Source organism: Tetrao urogallus (assembly GCF_951394365.1).
Source record: "Tetrao urogallus genome assembly, chromosome: 37".
Lineage (NCBI taxonomy): Eukaryota > Metazoa > Chordata > Aves > Galliformes > Phasianidae > Tetrao > Tetrao urogallus.
The window spans coordinates 107952-122645 of NC_136850.1; the positions used below are offsets into that span (position 1 = coordinate 107952).

At 62.2% G+C, this 14694-nt stretch overlaps 3 protein-coding genes across 4 annotated transcripts; 1 reads left to right on the forward strand and 2 right to left on the reverse strand.

Moving 5' to 3' along the window:
• Positions 1-1455: 1455 nt before the first annotated feature.
• BRD2 (bromodomain containing 2) lies at positions 1456-7069 on the forward strand (the record flags this gene model as incomplete). Of its 2 annotated transcripts, none has more annotated exons than XM_079548007.1 (12): positions 1456-1484; positions 3216-3516; positions 4350-4487; positions 4565-4706; positions 4788-4996; positions 5085-5456; positions 5539-5667; positions 5739-5993; positions 6072-6262; positions 6345-6655; positions 6743-6865; positions 6939-7069. In XM_079548007.1, the coding sequence occupies 12 exons, from the start codon at positions 1456-1458 to the stop codon at positions 7067-7069; spliced, it is 2331 nt and encodes a 776-aa protein (XP_079404133.1). The 2 variants fall into 2 exon arrangements, with proteins under 2 accessions (XP_079404133.1, XP_079404134.1); XM_079548008.1 differs by having other exon boundaries at positions 6111-6262.
• Positions 7070-8408: 1339 nt separating this feature from the next.
• On the reverse strand, positions 8409-9841 carry LOC306956715 (class II histocompatibility antigen, B-L beta chain-like; the record flags this gene model as incomplete). Its single annotated transcript, XM_079547995.1, has 6 exons — positions 8409-8469; positions 8555-8578; positions 8689-8799; positions 8899-9180; positions 9267-9536; positions 9751-9841. The coding sequence occupies 6 exons, from the start codon at positions 9839-9841 to the stop codon at positions 8456-8458; spliced, it is 792 nt and encodes a 263-aa protein (XP_079404121.1). The 3' UTR covers positions 8409-8455.
• Positions 9842-10793: 952 nt separating this feature from the next.
• LOC306956707 (tapasin) lies at positions 10794-14352 on the reverse strand (the record flags this gene model as incomplete). The annotated part of the gene is made up of 8 exons (XM_079547988.1): positions 10794-10805; positions 10891-10916; positions 11100-11189; positions 11464-11802; positions 12300-12644; positions 13208-13447; positions 14009-14221; positions 14322-14352. The coding sequence occupies 8 exons, from the start codon at positions 14350-14352 to the stop codon at positions 10794-10796; spliced, it is 1296 nt and encodes a 431-aa protein (XP_079404114.1).
• Between the last annotated feature and the right edge of the window lie 342 nt (positions 14353-14694).

The following is a 14694-nucleotide window of genomic DNA, read 5'->3' on the forward strand; positions in this document are numbered from 1 at the left end:
GTTGGTGTGGAGCGGCCTTGAGGGATCCAGAATTGGTTTGAGGGGGGAAGGCTTTGAGGGTCCCAGTTGTTGTGGGGTGGTATTGAGACCCCCCGAATTGCTGTAGGGTCGCTTTGGAGTAGCTGTGAGCCCCCCAGGATTGCCGTGGGGAGGAGGGGCACGGAGCACCTCAGAATAGTCATGGGGTGGCCTCGACTCCCCCCGGATCGTTGTGGGAGCGGGGCAGGGGATGGTCTGAGGGCCCAGGGCCACCGTAGGGTGGCACTGAACCCCCCAGGACAGCGCTGAGGTTCGCGATTACCTCAGGACCCCTCAGGATCCCCGGGGCCCGGCTCACCGCCTCACCACAATTCAGCCCACGGCTCGCGGACCGCTGCAGCTCCGCTGCCCGACGGCCGCTGCCGGCCGGGAGAGCCCCACCGAGCCCCGTAGGGACAGACTGGGGTCCGCTGAGCCCCCTGAAGAGCTTTTGGGCGGAGGGTCCGAGCCCCCGGGACGCCCGCGCCCGTTGGCCGCCGCCACACAAAATGGCGCCGCCCGCCTCAGCCCTCCCCCTCCCTCTGCACCTTCGCGCGCGACAACAACAGCCAACAGCGCCGCCCTCACGTGATCCCCGGTGGCCAATCGCCGCGCCGGGAATGGCAGCGCCGACCAATGACAACCATAGTGCCGGGCGGAAGGGCGGGGGGGGAGCGGCGAGGGTGAGTGGCGTGTGCGGCGGCCAAGAGGAGCGCTGCGCGGTGAGCACTGCCGCCCAATGAGGCAGCAGTGGGGCGGGTGCAAGCGGGTGGCTGACGTCAGCGCGTCCGCCCACCAATCAGCATCCAGGTGGTGTCTATATAAGGGCGGCCGGGGGCAGGCCGAGCGGCGCCATTTCGTGGGGACGAAGGGACGGTGCGGGTCGGGCTCGGCGCGCGCTGGGGGGCGGCCCCAATCCGCCTCCATCCTCCACCGGGCGGGCCCAGCCCCCGCCTTCGCGCTCCCGGACGGCTCCACCGGACCCTCCCCGGCCTCCGTAGCGACCCCTGCCTGCGGCCGCCGGCACCGATCTCTCTTCGGGGCCTACGAGCCAAGATGGAGCCCTCCCGCTGAACCATCCGCCTCCATCCGCCCTCCGCCCGCCTTCCATCCGCCTCACGCCGCCCTTCCGAGGATCCATCCGGCTCCCAGCGGCGTTCCCAGTCCTATATCGGCGGCGTCGCGGTTGGTTCCGAGCGCAGCGGAGAGCAGAAAGGTCCCCCCTCTCCATCCAGGCCCCGCCGCCATTTTCTCCGCTGATGTGAGGGCGCGCGGCGGGGCCCGGCCGGAGCCGCCGCCTCATGCCCGGCCGAGGGCCGCTGCCTTAACGGGCGCTGCTCGGTGGGCAAAGTGGGGGGGACGTCGGAGGAGGCGGCGGCGGGAGGAGGAGGTGGAGGAGGAAGGCCGGGAGCCAGGGCCGGGCACGCAGCCGCCGGCATGCTGCAGAATGTGAATCCCCAGAGCAAGTAGGTGATGGGGGGCAGGAATGGGGGCCGGGGGGGTTGGCAGTTATGGACGGGGATCGCAGGGCTGTGGGGATGGCGGTGTGGGGCTGCCGTGTCCTAGCGTTCCACGTGGGGCCGATTGCATCTCGTTTGCCTGCCGGTTGTCCTCGTTTATGTGCTCCTCAGCCCCGTGGATCGATTGCTTGGGGACGGGGACGTGGCAGCTCCGCAGTCCCCATGGATCCTTACGGGGACCTGGATCTTACAGGGCTTTCGCTGTTTATCTGCTCTCTGTCCCCATCGATTCTTTGGGGTCAGGGACACAGGCACTCAGTCCTATGGGGAATCCGTCAGCCTCTCTGTCCCCATAGTTCTGACAGAGGCATGGGGACCTGAATCTTAAGGGGAGATGAGGCTGATGTGTCCAAAATCTCTGCACCTGATATCAGTTGTATCCCACTGAGATGCTGCTTCTCCCTATTTATTCATTCCTTGTACCTGTGTGTCCTTTGGGGACTGGGACGTGGTGACCTGGCGCCCCTTAGGGACCCACTGTTCCTTTCTATTCACCCACCAAGCTGCTTTTAGGGCTGTGGATCCTACAGGGGATCTGGTAGGCTGCTGTCCCCATGGATCCTAGCAGGGACACGGGGAGGTGCATAGTATAGTCATCCCCATAGATCTTCTGGGGACAGGGATATGAAGCCCTGGGTCCTACAGTGCATCCGACAGTGCTGTCCCCATGGATTCTTTGAGGACAGGGGCATGGGACCCAGTTCCTAAATCCCCATTTATCCATTCCCCATCCCCGTGGATCCTTTGGGGTCAGGGATATAGGCACACAACGGCTCCCTGCCGCTGCCCCTTCATTGCCTGGGGATTGGGGTGCAGTGTGGACCTCCACCAGAGGTACGGGGCTTTTGTGTCACAAAGCTCTGAATTTGGGGTCACTGAATCCCATTTTTCTGCTGCTTGTTCCCGCTCATCCACCTCCCATTCTTGTGGATCCTTCAGGGATGTGGGGACCCGGCAGCCCTGCAGTCCATATGGATTCTGTCAGGGACACAGGGGCACAGGTCCTACAGGAGCCTGGCAGCCCTGCTTTTCCCATGGATCCTGTCTGGGCAACCCCCATTTATCCACTGCTCGCCCCCCTGGTCCTTGGGGTCAGCATCACAAGGGCCTGGCAGCCTTTAGGGCCCTGCTGATTGAGCTGCTTTCAGGGGCACTGTCCCCACACTGAGGGGTCTCCCCTGTCCTCCCACCCTACAGCACCGCTGATGGGGCCGCTGTGTCCTTATGTCACCTTCCTTCCTTGTCATTCCCACCGCGTCCTTGGCGGGATGGGGGACACCCTGGGAGCTGTCTGAGAAAGCAGCCCCAGTGCTCAACATTCCCCGTGTTTTCCTAGTGATAAATTCTCCTCGTGCTGCAGATATCCCACATCTCCCAGCTGCTTAAATCATTTTCCCACTTAAACTCTGTGCCCATTACCAAACATCTGGTGTCCACTGTTGTGTTTCCAGTTTAGGGTCTGAGTGGGCGCTGCCTTGTCACGCTGTAGTGCAGGCTGTTGTACCCCAGGGTGGTGAAACTGCTGGGCACCGAGGTCACCCCCTGCACCGCCTCTTTGTTTGCTGCCACCTTCTTCTTTTTGATTATTTTTTTGCTGTTTTTTGAGCTGTTTTGGTGCGCCTTGGCGGTGGAACGCTGGCCCCGTCCCCGCTCATGATGTCTTTTGCTCCCTTGCAGGATTCTGGGGGAGGGAAATGCCGGGCTTATGGGTTTGGCAACGGAATCGACCCCAGGCAAACGCATCCGCAAACCCTCGCTGCTTTACGAGGGCTTCGAGAGCCCCACCATGGCCTCGGTGCCAGCCCTGCAGACCCCCCAGGCAAACCCCCCTCCGCCAGAGGTCTCGAACCCCAAAAAGCCCGGTCGGGTCACCAACCAGCTGCAGTACCTGCACAAAGTGGTGATGAAAGCCCTGTGGAAACACCAGTTCGCTTGGCCTTTCCGTCAGCCCGTCGACGCCGTCAAGCTGGGTCTGCCGGTAACGTGCCCCCTCCTGCGGGTCCCCCAGCATGGCTGTGTGTCCCCACATTTGTCCCCCGGGTGCTGAGGGCCACCCCGAGCCGCGGTCCCCAGCCTGAGAGTGCCACAGGGACGGCGTTGTCCCCTCTATGGGCTCCACCACAGAGATGCAGCTGCAGGTGCCTGGGCTGTGCTGGCCTCGCCCTCTCTTAGAGGCGTAACCCCAACCCCACGGGCTCTGAAGCCCCCCAGTAGGTGACCTGTTGTCCTCAGAGCTGCCGTCCCCTCCCAGTGCCACCGCACGGGTATGGCTGAGGAGACGCAGCTGCTCTAGAGGGAACCCGGACGTTTCCTCACCTAATCTCTTGTGCCCTGAATGCGTTTTGCAGATTCCCATCCATGAATTTGTAGAAGACATCTTGTGACCCCAATATTAAACGCCAGCCCCCCGTGCACCTGTGGCGCCCAAGGATTTAAAGCCCAGAGGTAAATTCCACATAGGTTTGCTCTTACTTTAGCGTTAGCGGCCCCATTTGCACCTCATGCTGCGGACAGCGGTGTTTTGGCTGTCCCCATAGCGTAGGCGCCCCACAAGAGCACCCGAAGGTCCCTTCAGAGCAGCACGGTGGCACTCTCGGGCGGGGACCAGACCCGGAGGTGTTTTTCCATCCCTTTGCACCCCTTTGCCCTGCTTTTGGTGCGTGGTGCGAGAGCGGATCTGTGTGCGTGTCAGCCTCCGGATGCTTTGGGGGATGTTGAGCTCCCAAAAACCCCCAACAACCGCTTCTGGGGCCGGGAGGGGTGCGGTGCGGTCACCGACGTGGCGCTGACTGTCCTCCATCCGCTGTGCAGGATTACCACAAGATCATCAAGCAGCCCATGGACATGGGGACGATCAAGCGGCGCTTGGAGAACAACTACTACTGGGGGGCAGCTGAGTGCATGCAGGACTTCAACACCATGTTCACCAACTGCTACATCTACAACAAGGTGAGGGCTGTGGCGTGGATTCTTTGGGGCCTGCGGTGCCACCTCTGCATCCCATGACGTTCCGCTTGTCCCCATAGCCCACGGATGACATCGTGCTGATGGCCCAAACCCTGGAGAAGATCTTCCTGCAGAAGGTGGCCCAGATGCCACCAGAAGAGCAGGAGATCGTGGTCCCGGTGGCCAAGAACAGCCACAAGAAGGGAGCGTCGCGGGCAGCAGGTACCTGGGGCTCTTTGGGTTGCGCTTCAGATGGAGCACTGGAGGTACTTGGCTGCTAACAGCGGTTCTGCCTGTCCGCAGCGCTCCTTGCAGGCCTCACAGCTGCTCAGCAAGTGCCGGCTGTGTCCTCTGTGTCTCACACCGCTGTGTACACCCCGAGCCCCGACATCGCCACCACCATCGTCAACATTCCCCACCCGTCAGTCATCTCCGCTCCGCTCCTCAAATCGCTGCACTCCGCTGCCCCGGCCGTGCTGGCTGCGCCTGCGCCCACCCAACCCGTGGCCAAGGTGGGAGATGGGAGCTCTGTGCTGGCGGGAGGAGGCTCCGTGGGCAGCGCCGGGCCTCGCGCTCATCAGCCTTTCTGTGTTTTGGTAGAAAAAGGGCGTCAAGCGGAAAGCAGACACCACCACCCCTACCACCACCGCCATCATCGCCACCAGCGGCGAATCCTCCCCGTCGGCCACGCTGCTGGAGGCCAAGGCGGCCAAAATCCCTGCGCGGCGCGAGAGCGGCCGCCCCATCAAACCCCCCAAGAAGGACTTGCCGGATTCCCAGCAGCACCAGACCTCCAAAAAGGGCAAATTGTCGGAGCAGCTCAAATACTGCAATGGCATCCTGAAGGAGCTGCTCTCCAAGAAGCACGCCGCCTACGCATGGCCCTTCTACAAGCCGGTCGACGCCTCGGCACTGGGGCTGCACGATTACCACGAGATCATCAAGCACCCCATGGACCTCAGTACCATCAAGGTTCGCTCGGGGACCCCACGGGTGTTGGCACAGCCTCCTGGGGGTGGCTTTGAGGTCTGCTCACCCCCTTCCCTCCCCGCAGCGGAAGATGGAGAACCGGGACTACCACGACGCGCAGGAGTTTGCTGCCGACGTCCGGTTAATGTTCTCCAACTGCTACAAATACAACCCGCCCGACCACGACGTGGTGGCCATGGCCCGCAAGCTGCAGGTGGGTGGGGTTGCCCAGCAGCCCCAGGAGCCCCCAGCCCACCCGGCTTACCCCTCTGTCCTCTCTCTCAGGACGTCTTTGAGTTCAGCTACGCCAAGATGCCCGACGAGCCGCAGGATGCCAGCCCGCCCTCGGTGTCCGCCCCGCTGCTCGGAGCCCTGTCCAAATCCTCCTCCGAGGAATCCTCCAGCGATGAGGACGATGAAGATGAAGACGATGAGGATGATGATGAGGACGAGAGCAGCAGCGAGAGCTCGTCGGAGAGTGAGGAGAGCTCAGACTCAGAGGAGGAACGTGCCAACCGCCTGGCGGAGCTGCAGGAGCAGGTGAGGACCGGAGCCGGGCCAGTGCTGCTGCCTGTGCCCGCTCCCCATGCCCGCCTCACCCCCTGTCTCCCCCCACAGCTGCGGGCCGTGCACGAGCAGCTGGCTGCCCTCTCACAGGGCCCCGTTTCCAAACCCAAAAAGAAGCGGGAGAAAAAGAAAAAGAAGAAATCGGAGAAGCACAAAGGGAGAGGAGGAGACGAGGAGAGCCGGGCGCGTCAGGCGCAGCTCCGCAAAGCCAAGAAGGGCGGCGGCGGCGGGGGCGGCTCCAAGTGAGTGCAGGCTGCTTTTTGGGGGTCGGCTGTGGGGTGACTCCTGAGGTTCATCTTCCTGATGGTGCTTTGCTTCCTGCAGGAACTCAAAGAAAGCAGCAAAAGCGGCGCTGCCGCCTCCACCCGCCCTCTATGATTCAGAGGAGGAAGAGGAGAGCAAACCGATGACGTACGATGAGAAGAGGCAGTTGAGTCTGGACATCAACAAACTGCCTGGGGAGAAGCTGGGCCGCGTGGTGCACATCATCCAGTCCCGGGAGCCCTCCCTGCGCGATTCCAACCCCGAGGAGATCGAGATCGACTTCGAGACCCTCAAACCCTCCACGCTGCGCGAGCTGGAGCGCTACGTGCTGTCCTGCCTGCGGAAGAAACCCCGCAAACCCTACAGTGAGAGTGAGTGGGGGGCTGCGTTCAGGAGGGGGCGGCCCTGGGGGGGAGGCCCTGGGGGGGAGGCGCGGGGCTGAACCCAACCTCTCACAGCCATGAAGAAGCCGGTGGGGAAGACGAAAGAGGAACTGGCACTGGAGAAGAAGCGAGAGCTGGAGAAACGGCTGCAGGACGTCAGCGGGCAGCTCAACTCCGCCAAGAAACCCCCAAAAAAGGGTGAGCGTGGGCTCCAGGGTGGGATTGGGGTGCGATCCACCGTGGTGCTGAGCACTCTTCTGTCCCATTGCAGCCAACGAGAAGCCCGAGTCGGCGCAGCAGGTGGCCGTTTCGCGGCTCAGTGCCTCCAGCTCCAGCTCCGACTCCAGCAGCTCCAGCTCCAGCTCCTCGTCCTCGGACACCAGCGACTCGGATTCGGGTTAAACCCCACAGCACTGCATGGGGCGACGTCCCGAGTGGCTCTGCAGGACCGGGCTGGCGTGGAGCGGACTGGGAGCCCCCCAGCAGCCCAGGGGATGCCCCATGGACTCCGCTGGGGGTCCCGGTGTGACCGGAGGCCCCTGCGCACCCCCAGGGCAGTGTGGGGCTGTGGGGTCGGACAAGGGGGGGTCAGCAGTGCCCCCCAGCAGGTTTTACTGTTTGTTGTGTTAGGGTTGGCTTTTTTTTTTTTTTTTTTTTTTTTTTTTTTTTTTTTTTTTCTTCTTTCTCCTGACTTCTGGGATTTTTTCCAAAACAAAGGGGGGGGGGAGAAAAAAGGTTTGGGGTTTTTAAGAAAAATTAAAAAAAAAAAAAGAGAAAAAATTAAAAAAAAATTAAAAAAAAAAAAAAAAAAAGCATTTAAAGAAGGAAAACCACACCGTGAGGGGCTCTGCACCCCACCCCGTTGTATCTGGAGGTTTTAATTTATTGGAGCTGCCCGGCCCCTGTACATAAATCCCCCCGGCACGCAGCGCCGCATGTTCCCACTGGGGGAGGGAGGGCCACCCCTTTTTTACGTTGACTGTATAATTTTTTTCTACTCGTTTTGGGTTTCCCCCCCCCCTTTTTTTTTCCTCCCCTTCTTTCACCCTCCTGCCCCACTGTTAGACCCTTAGAGCCGTGTTTTCATCTTACTGTATGTTTCCAACCTTTCGATTCTTTAACATGTAAATAAAGAAAATATTATTCGAGTTGAGCCGGGCTGTGGCTGCATGTCCTCTGCCAGGTGACAGATGACGAGGTGACAAATGGTGCTGTGTGGGCTGTCACCACCCTGTGCTTGTAGGGACACAGCCAGGGCCCTGTGTCTGTGTCCCCACACCGCTGGTGCTGGCGTTGGGTTATCATAGGGGTGGGCCGGGTGGTCAATAGGGAGAGATGAGGGAGGGGACGTGAGGGGTTTGGGGAAACATGGGGTGACCACCGAGGGACCCGAGGAAACACGGGGTGACAGAAAGGTGATGTGTGTGACCATGGAGTCTCAATAAGGGCCGTCGGGTGGCCGTGAGCTCCCTATGGGGGGAAATGACCACCAAGGTTGAGTCCAACCCGACCCCAGGCCCACCACTCCCTGCCCCGCGGGGCCCATAGGGCGCTGGGTTTGCTTCCCCACAAAACTTTCACTTCCCTCCCACCCCCTCGCGGAACGGAAAGTCCCCAACGGTTCACGGGCAGCGAACGGCGGCGACAAAGTCAGCGCGTTTATTAGGATGGGGACAAAACGTGCATCGTGGTGACAGCGCGAAGGGACGCGGGGGCAGCCCGAAGGAGAGCCGAGGCGACGGCCGGGGATGCAAGGGGTGCGGATGGAGCGGCTCGGCAGGGCAGCAGCTAATTCAGCATCCCTGCGGGGAGAGACGGGCAGAGCTGAGCCCCGCGCCGGGCACAGGAACGGGAAGGGGAACGGGACGGGACGGGACGGGACGTTACCTGGAGCGGCGGCGACGGGGCGCCCTGAAACACAGCGAGACGAGGTCAGCGCGCCCGCAGACCCCCGCCACCCTCCCCCCCAGACCCCCGCCACCCTCCCCCCCCTCCGGCGCAGCCCCGCTCGCAGCGCTCACCTTTCTGACCGCGCAGGAACACGACGAGCCCCAGCGCCAGGAAGACGAGCCCCAGCACGAAGCCCCCCACGCCCGTCAGCAGCTTGCTCCTGCCCGCGTCCGACGGCGGCTCTGCGGGGACCAAGGCGGGGGCTCAGCGCCGGGGGCCGCGCTCCCGCTCCCGCTCCCGCTCCCGCTCCCCCCGCGGCGGGCCGGGGCCCGGGGCCTTACCCCAAGGCTGGCTGACGGGCTGCCGCAGGCTGCCGTGCTCCACCCGGCACACGTAGCTGTCCCCGCGCCGCGGGACGGTCTCCAGCACCACCAGCACCTGGTACGTCCAGTCCCCGTTCTGCATCACGTCCGTGGACACCACGCGCTCCGTCTCCTCGCGCCCGTTCACGAGCCACTTCACCTCGACCTCCGGCGGGTAGAAGCCCGTCACGTAGCACGCCAGGCGGTCCGTTTCGGGCAGGGAGCCGGACTGCAGCGCCGACACCCGCACCTTGGGCTCCACTGCGGGGCACGGGGGGAGCGCTGCCGACCGACCGCCAGAGCGCGGCGCGTGCCCGGCCGTCCGCGCTGTGCCCCGCGGCACTCACCGCTCCTCTGCACCGTGAAGGGCTCATCCACCCCGTAGTTGTGCCGGCAGTAATTGTCCACCTGACCCTGTTTGTACTCAATAATCTGGGTGTTGTTGTTCCAGTATTCAGCTGGCAGCTCTCCCAGCGGTGTATCGGCCACATATTTCCCCACTTCGCTGTCGAAGTGCGCGAACTGCTGCCGGTTGTAGACGTACCTCTCCTGAAACCTCACCTGCTCGGTGCCGTTCAGGAATTGGCACTCAGATATATGACCAAAGAGGAAGAACGCTGCGGGCAGAGGGCACGGTCAGGGCTCACAGCCGCCACCCGCCAGACCCCCCGCCCCTCCCCGGCCCCGCTGCCCCCCCACAGCTGCTCTGCCCCCACCCCCACCCCCCGTCCATTCCTCCGGAGCCCCGAGCGCCGCGCACGTCCACAAGGGCTCCGGCGGTTTTTCCGGTGCGGACGCAGCGCCGTCCCCGCGCCGCGGCTCCCAGCTCACCCGAGGGCCGCGTGCCGGCGGCCGGCCGGGCTCCCAGCGCCAGCAGTGCCACCAGCACGGCCCCCGCCGCCGGGACGCGCCCGCTCCCCATGCCTGCTGCCGCCGGACGAGGGGGACCCGGCACTCTGCGCCAGCCCAGAGCCCGGGACCGGGCGGGAAGGGCCAATGAGCGGCGGCGGCGCCGGGCGGCGTCACCCGTCTCCGGGCAGAGTTCGGCGCTGCGGGGCTCCCTCCGACACTCTGCCGCCGTCCCACCGACCCACGGAAGTCCCCACGGCTCCCGTCCCACCCCGTGTTCCCCCCTTGATCTCACCATGGCCATCCAGTGCTCATCCCACGGAATGGCCATGGTCACCCCATGGTCACCCCATGGTCATCCATTGGTCTCAACATAATGATGCCACCGTCACCACTTTGTCGCCCCATACTCATCCCATATCCCCCCTTTTCCCCTTCATGTTTAACCGACATTTCCCTCTGTGACCAGGCCATGTTCAGCACGAGCTCCTCCAGTGCTCCCATCATGGTGACCTCACCATCACCCAGTCATGTGCCCTGATGGGGCCCTGATGTCCTTAGTGGGACCCAGATGTCCTCTATGGGACAAGACCTGTCCATTCCCAATGCCATCCAGGGGTCCGTGTGGCATGGGACACAGATGTCCACCCAGGTGTCCCCACTGTCATCCAGATGCCTCCATGGGTTGGGAAATGACCACCCAATGTCACCCGGATGTCAACATGCGATGGGACCTGGCCATCCCTCATGGCATCCCCATGTCCAACATGGGATGGGATCCCAGTGTCACCCAATCCCATCCCCGTGTCACACAGATGTCCACAGGGGATGGCATCCAGATGTCCCCAGTGCCACTCAGCTGCCTCACCAACCCAAGACTTCCTCCCAGTGCTTTCAGTTTGCCCCCAGTTCCCTCCTCCCCACACCCAGATCTGGTTTGTGAGGACACCACCACACGGAGACAGCACGTTTTGGGGTGAAAAACTCTTTATCCGAAGCTGAGGTGCTGAGAGCTGGAGTGGAGGTCACTGTGATTTCTGCAAGGCACGGGAATGAGAATGGTGAGTTTTGGGGTGTTTCGAGGTGTTTGGGGGTATTTTGGGGTTTTTTGAGGGGTGTTACCTTGGTTTCCACTTCGGGTCGTGCGGCTGAGAGGAGAGAAAGAGTGAACGGATTGGGACATGGGGGGATATGGGGACACGGGGGATGTGGGAGGACATGGGGACACTTGGCATCATTAGGACATTGGGACACAACGACACTGCTCATGGGGACACTGGGTCATGGGGTGTGAGAATGTGGGGGCTCTGGGATGTGGGAACAGCACTCACCTGTAGGGTAGAGCCAACGGATGAGGCCGCAGAGGATAAAAGCCACCAAGAAGAGCCCCGTGATGTCCTCCAGGTGCGGCCCCTCAGTGCCTTTGGGGACAAGGACAGCCTTAAGAACGGTGTCACCACCCTGGGTGGGGTCTCCAACCCTGGGGCTGCGGTCCCCAACCCAAATCCATGCATCTCTTGTTGTCCCAAGCCGTGGCCCTGATGTCCCACTCCTAACCGCGGTCCCAATGTCTCTTGACGTCCCCAACCTCAGTTCCAGTGCCCCTTGGTGTCCCCAGCCACGATGTCCCTCCTAACCACGGCCCCCCCATCCCAATACCTCCACATGTCTCCAACACCCCCACAGCCCCCTCACCAGCCACGAGCAGTCGGACGGAGACGCGCATTGGTTTGGCCAGTGCGGTGTGGGTGACAACGCAGCTGTAGACGTCCCCATGGTGTTGGGGACGTGCGGGGATCAGCCGTGCTGCCGCCGTCCGGCTGTAGGTTCCATCAGCAGCCCGGCGGTGGCCCGATGTCCAGCTGTCCATCACTGTGCCCCCCGGCGATCGCCATGGCCCCGAGCCCCCCGCGCGGCGTTGCCACGTCACTGTCACATCCAAGGGGTAGAAGCCAGACACGTGGCACTGCAGCTCTGCTGATGTCCCTGGGGTCACCACCAGGTTCTTTGGGGACAGCGTCACCTTGGGGGGCTCTGGAAGACATGTGGGGGGACGTTGGTCCCATATAGCCCATAGGGGTCCATCCTACAGGGCTCATCCCCCCCTATAAACCTATAGGTGAACTATGGGACGATGCCACCCCATCCTATAGGAATCATCATCCCATGTATCGTATCATATCATGTCATATCATATCATATCATATCATATCATATCATATCATATCATATCATATCATATCATATCATATATCATGCCATATCATGCCATATCATCATCCTATAGGATGATATATATATAATCATGTCATCCTATAGGAATCACATCCCATAGGAATACCACCCTGTCCCATCCACCCTATAGCCCCCACAGGAATCCCACCTGGTCCCATATGTCCTGTATGACCCATAGCAATACCACCGTATGCCCTATATGACCAATAGAAATACCACCTGGTTTCACACACCCCATAGGAACACCACCCAACCCCACACCCCACAGGAACACCTCCAGCCCCACGTGGACTCACCAAAGACGTCGAGCTGCAGCACCGTCTGCGTGTGCCCATGGGGCAGGAACACGGCACAGATGTAGGTGCCCTCATCCCCTGGTGATGGCCTCGCCAGGCGCAGCGTCACCTCCGTCACCCCGTCCCCACCCCGTGTCCCCAGCAGCAGTTCGGCCCCAGGGGTGGTGTGGGGGGCGCGGGCGGTGGAACTGTCATAGGCCAGCAGGATCCGACCCGCACCCCTGCTCTGGTGACGCCACTCGAGGACAAAGGGGGACGGGGGGGCGGCGAAGGCGCAGTGCAGGTGGGTGGGGGACCCCACACGGACCTGGAGTGTTGGGGTGTTGGTGAGCACCGCCAGGGACACTGCGGGGACATGGGGAGGTGAGGGGACATGGGGACACAGGAGGACATGGGGACACTTGGGGACATGGAGAGGTGAGGCGACTTGGGGACACTGGGGGATGTGGGGAAGTAAGGGGACATGGGGACACTGTAGGGACATGGGGAGGTGAGGGGACATGGGGACACAGGAGGGCATGGGGACACTGAGGGGACGTGGGGACATTGGGGGGACATGAGGACACTGGAGTATGTGGGGAGATGAGGGGACATGGGGAGGTGAGGGGACATGGGGACCCTGGGGGACATGGGGAGATGAGGGGATATGAGGACACTTGGGGACATGGAGAGGTGAGGGGACTTGGGGACACTGGGGGATGTGGGGAGGCAAGGGGACATGGGGACACTGTGGGGACATGGGGAGGTGAGGGGACATGGGGATATTGGGGAACATGGGGATACTGGGGGACATGGGAAGGTGAGGGGACATGGGGACACATGGGTGTTATAGGGACACATGGGGACGCACTGAGAGACAGATAGGGACATGGGGACACCCAGGGAGGGACACCGAGGCCCCCCCTTACCGGCAGCAGCAATGGTTCCTTCTGTGCCTGCCCCCCCCTGCAGCAGCGCAGTGGCGCTGTACTGGGGGGTCCCCACCGCCGCCAACCACCACTGCCCCCCCGCGGTTGGGGGGCTGCGGGCGTCGGGGTGCAGAGGGCGGCTCCATGGGGCAGAGACGGTCTGGGGGTTCGTGGGGTTCAGTTCACAGCTGGGGGGAGCCCGGGGGGGGACCCCGAGTGGGGTCAGAGCCCCCCAGGGGTCTGCGGGAGAGAGAGAGGTGAGAGGGACGAAGGGGTCTGGAGGCAGGGGATTGGGGGTTTATGGGGTCATTTTGGGGTTAATGGGGTCAATGGGGACAGTTTGGGAGCTACTGGGGTTAATGAGGTCTCTGGGGAGACATTGGGGACATTTGGGGGGTAATCAGGATATCGGGGGTAATGGGAATCTTGGTAGCTTTGGGAGACGTGGGGGGGGTAATGAGGATTTTGGGGACATTGGTGACAATTTGGGGATGATAAGGACCATAGGGACATGGAGGAGCAACAGAGACCTTGGGAACATGGGGGTGATGGGGACACTGAGGGACATGGGGGACATTTTGGGGATAATGGGGGTACGGGGAGTAATGGGAATGTTGGGGACACTGGGGTCATGAGGGGATTATAGGAACCGGGGGGTCATGGGGAGGAGGGGGTTTGGGGGACATTGGGGACATTTTGAGGGGCGATGGGAACATTGTGGGAAGTAAAGGAGGTGGGGACACAGGTTGGGGTGGGGACAAGGGGGGGGGCTCAGCACGGTGCCGGGGGGTCCCCACGTACCGCTGACATTGAAGATGACTTCGGGCTTCGGGCCGGGTTCGGGAAGGGTCTCCGCGTCCCCCCCAAAGCGCAGCAGTGCAGGACGGGCCTTTCCCCCCCCCGGCAGCCCCCCCCTGCTGCGCCCCTCCTTCTCCAGCAGCGCGCAACGCACTGGAGCGGGGGGGGGCGGAGGGGAGGCGGCGACTTCCACCCTGAATTGGGACCAGAAGAACCCTAGGGGTGGGGAAGAGGCTCAGCACGGGGGAGTGGATGTGGGGAGTGGGACACGAGGGGTTCGGGGGGGGGGGGGGGGGGGGGGGGGGTCGGGTCTCACCCGCCAGCAGCAGCCGCAGCCCCGCAGCCATCGCGCTCCGCTGCTTTCGCTTTCGGCTCCGCTGTGGCCACGCCCCCTCCGTCACTCCGCAAATATTGATGATAAATCCCCGAAACCCATTAAAAATAAAAGGGTCAGAGGGGGGAAACTCATTCAGAAGCAGTTTTGGAAAGGGGTCACGGGTGGGACATCCCTGATTTCCCCGTATGCTGACCTAAACGCAACCACTGCCACCCACCCAGATCCATTGATGACATAAGGATGAGGTTCCAGTACATATTCGACCCTTCTGCGCTTGCATGGGGGGTCTTTAGGGGGTCTTTGTGATCTTCAGTGGTCTCTGGTGATCCATGGTTGCCTTTGGTGCTCTTTG